At 36.9% G+C, this 4,447-nt stretch overlaps 1 protein-coding gene across 1 annotated transcript; it reads right to left on the minus strand.

The window, feature by feature from the left end:
• Window positions 1-1,069: 1,069 nt before the first annotated feature.
• Window positions 1,070-2,237, minus strand: tas2r202 (taste receptor, type 2, member 202; the record flags this gene model as incomplete). The annotated part of the gene is made up of 1 exon (XM_084388662.1): window positions 1,070-2,237. One exon carries the CDS (start codon window positions 2,235-2,237, stop codon window positions 1,260-1,262), a length of 978 nt encoding a protein of 325 aa, XP_084244788.1. The 3' UTR covers window positions 1,070-1,259.
• Window positions 2,238-4,447: the final 2,210 nt, after the last annotated feature.

The following is a 4,447-nucleotide window of genomic DNA, read 5'->3' on the forward strand; positions in this document are numbered from 1 at the left end:
CAGAGGCTAAAATCAGGCTAGGAATAATGCCTTTTATTTCTAAATTATGACCATTTTTTATGTAAAAATCATACTAACATTATAAGTGCACCCCCAGTAAACATTATAAAATAATAAAATAATGCAGTTCATGACCCCTCATGAATGAGTCTGTCAAACTATTGGAAGAACCACTGTGGTGCTTTATGTAAACATTTTGTTTTGTAACTTTAAAAGAAAGAAAGAAAGAAAAAGAAATGTTTGATGAACCGCAGTACACTTGCACAGAAGATGCTGCAGCATATTTCAGCCCACAAAGGAGTTTCTTTACACAAAAGGCAAACAAATGTTTTTATACTTTATTCATGTCAACCATTGACAAGTTGCGTTAACATGAACCTTCAAGGACTAGTAGAGCAGAATGATTGTGCAAACTTTCAAGGCAACTCAATGTCCAATAATATCTAGTGGTCAGACCTTAAAGAATGAGTTATGAAATCGCATTGTATTATCTCAGGTGGAAAGAAATCTAAAAATGTCTTCGCTCTAGAAAAACAGAAAGAAGCTACACAAGCTATATCACCGTCAAGGCTCGTTCACACCCAGAATGATAGCTATAAAAACGATATTAGCATCCACACCAATGGACGATTTTGTTCTGTTTATTCTTTGTCGTCTGCCGCTATAAATGCTCAAGCTCTTTAAAGCAGGGTGGATTCTGATTGGCTGTCAATGTTTTTATTGCGCATCAGCTGGAAAAATCGTTCTGAAAGCGATTCCAGTGATATTGTTTCTCTGTGCCGTTATCGTTATAGTTGAGGTGTGGACTATATCTTTATCGTTGCCGTTAACTATAAATATAACTTTGACGTTATCTATATTAGCGTGCACCAGCAGACAACATTGTTCTGTTTATTTTAAGCGCGCGCTGCAGTTTTGTCATCTGCCGCTTTAAATTCTCAAGTTCTTAAAGTAGGATGGATTCTGATTGGCTGACTGGTTTTTATCGTTCATCAGCTGGAACAAATCGTTCTGAAAGTGATTCCACCGATATACTCTGTGTTGTTACAGTTGTTGTGTGGACTCTGCTATTGTTTTACTTTAAACTAAATCTTTATTGTTTGATTCTGATTGGCTGTCAATGTTTCTCTGTGCCGTTATCGTTATAGTTGCGGTGTGGACTCTGTTATTCTTTTATTTTTATTACGTTTCTTTTTTTTTTTAACTAAATCTTGTCATTATAGTTATCGTCCCTGATGTGAACGGGCCTTAACTCCAGGTTAGTGCCCGTGGCTGTGCTCATGCGGTTCTGTTTTGACCTCTTCGACCTTCATGCTGCTGAAACAAGGGTACTCTTCTAAAAAGAGGTTATAGGAGGCGATCAGTTCCTTCCAGTAGCTCTTTTTACCGTAAACCAGCACGAAAGCGCTGACCGTGGTGTAGACGCTGGCAAAGAGAATGGTCAGTGCGAGCGTGTTCTGCCTCATCAGCACCACCGTCATCTGTGTGTAGATGTCCACGGCCACGAAGCAAATGTACACGACCACCAGGCTCAGGGTCATCTTGATGACCCGCATCTGTGTGCCTAACTTGGGCCCGTGGGCTCCGTTGCTGCTGGCCTTCATCTCCAGAAGATGTTTTGCCAGGTGGTATGAGATCGAAATGCTGCATTTGACCATCACAATGCCCGGAATGATGTCGGAGATGATCACGTAGTAGAAGACGTAGGCGAGCCCGGTCGTATCGGTGGGCATGATGGACCCGCAGTCGCCAAATTCAGTGCTTGTGCCGTTGTAATAAGTGAGAACGCTCAGCAAGGGAACGCAATTGGCGAAGCCGCTCACGAAGATGAGCGCCAGGACGGTGTGGACGTGCTTGACGATGGCCTCCTGGATGCGTGTGTAGCAGTGGACGGGCTCCATCACCAGCTTTGTGCCGTAGTAGAAGGTCAGGAACGCCGTGCTCCAGAATATGATGAGCTTCAAGCTGAAGATGAGCACCAGCAGGATGGCCGCCATCGAGCTGATTCGGCACACGGTGTCGATCACGTCGATCGTCTGCCACAAGTAAGTGAGAACCTGCTGGGAGATGCTGGCCAGGGCGATGGCCGTGATGATGAAGTCGGCGGGGTTGAGCTTGTGCTTCTTCCGGTAGCTTCTGTGGGTGACCAGAAGCAGGTACATGTTGAAGAAGATGGTGAGAATTGCCAAGAAGCCGGTCAGCAGCCAGGCCACGAGTTTGCCCTCAGATGACAGCATGATCGATGATGGTCAGATTGATGGTCTCAACATGCGCAAAGGAAAGAAAAGAAGATCTCTTTAAAATATATTCAATGAGATTATGGGCCCTATCATACATCCGGCGCAATGAGACGCCAGACGCGAGTGTTTTTTGCTGGTTTCAGCCCGACGCAGTTATCATTTTCACATCCTGCGGCACATTTAAATAGCAAATGCATTTGCGCCAATCTGTTCGTCCTTAAACTGAACTAAAAATAATGAATAAAGCTAATTAATAAAATGACAAACTAAAATAAAAATGAAAACTGAAAAGATAAAAAGATAAAACATTAATAAATATTATTTAATTATTTAAATATAGTAATTTCACTTAAATGACAATTAATAGGTAATTTTTTATTGCCATTTAAGTGAAATTACTGAACTTAATTATACAAGTTTGATAAAAATGATCATTCTAGAAGAAAATTTCAGATGGCACTTAGAGGCTTTTGCATCTGAATTCTTCATATACATATATATATATATATATATATATATATATATAGTATGTATATATGTATAGTTCATATATATATATATACAGTATGTGTATATATGTGCGTGTAAAAGTGTTCAGTTAACTTAAAAAAAATTGTAAACCCGTTGCCTTAGAATTAGGTAAATAAACTTGATGCTTAATTGAAACAATTCCACATTTCTTAATTTTTCCGAGTAAGTATGAAGTTTATTTACTTAATAATTTTAAGGCAATGGGTTTCCTCAATTTTTTTTAAGTTAAGTCAACTGACTGATCATAGCTCTGTTCTCCGACAAATTTTTATTTATTTCTACAGACAACATTGATGCGTAAATGAATGAACACGTATGTTTTCTGTTTTCTTTTATTGCTAACTAAAATATAAACTTAAAATTGAAAAACGAAAATTATAAATGTTGGCAACTTGGCAACTCACTGAAATAAAAGGTTTAAGCTGAAATACTAAAAGTAAATGACTAAATAAAAAGTAAATGAAATAATACTGGTCTCAAACAGTAAAGATACTAAAGCACTCAAACGTCAAAGATCAATATCAGCTTTTTGATGCTTTCATATTTTGCTATGTTCCTCTTACTCTACGACAGCTATTGACTCATTTGTGTGCTTTTATTTCTTTAGAGAATAAACGAAGGAGAAACATCTGACACAACACTGATAAATAAATTCATATGAACACATACGTTTTCCCTGTGAACATGCACACACATACAGTAAGAGTTATGATTCCTTCAAAAATAATATTTCATTACCTTGTTTGGAGTTCTCAAATATTTTCCTTCATGTTCGCTGTGCTTGAGCTCCTCGTGCATTTAAGCGATAAAAATACCAGAAAATGATGTTCTGTTGTCATGGCAAAATGCATTTTCTTTTTAAAGAAATAGTAAATGATAGGGAGAAAATTGAAAGTGAATTGCTAAGGTTGGTGCTGCAAGCACTTGACAACAGACAAGTGACTTTTATACACCAGATTTGAAGGACAATTTTCATATGCTGACAGTAACCATATTTAAAGCAGTGTATTTTATGGCAGAGAAGCATGACAAGTCATTCTATCCACTATAGCTGACCAGACACTGCGGTTTAATTCAAATGGCATTGGGGGCTGGTGGGCTTTTAGTTTCGGGTTTATGCTTCAGTATTCATTCAGCCAGATTAATTTCATTTCATATGCAAAGCTTTATGTTGTCCGACACAATTTCACATTTGGTAACGACAATCTGTGTTTACTTTGATGATTACAGCATTTATATAATCCAGTTAATGAGCATAATTAAGGGCCACAAGTTATTTTCTTAGATGGGGGGGAAGAAAAAGAAAAAGAAAAAGAAAAAGAGTCTTTTGTTTACACTAAAAACAAGAGATTGTGTTAAATAATTCACAAAAAGTGATGGGATGTTTTTAATGACCATAATAAGTTTGACTAAAACATTGAAATATGAGCTATATACATATAATTTATATATTAAATATATCATTATTATATATGTGTATTATTGATATATTATTATATTATACAAAGTTATTTGGCAAAAAAGGGGTAAACTAAAGCTACACATTTTATTTTGCTACATCCGAACATCTCATAAACCACGAAAGCAGTAATGGGTATTAATAATAAATCATTATGCATTCATGTAGATCCATACAAAAGTGATTTCATTTGACAAACACAGTTATTTTTGAATAA

The sequence above is a fragment of the Rutilus rutilus genome (genome assembly GCF_951802725.1).
Source record: "Rutilus rutilus genome assembly, chromosome: 19".
Taxonomy (NCBI): domain Eukaryota; kingdom Metazoa; phylum Chordata; class Actinopteri; order Cypriniformes; family Leuciscidae; genus Rutilus; species Rutilus rutilus.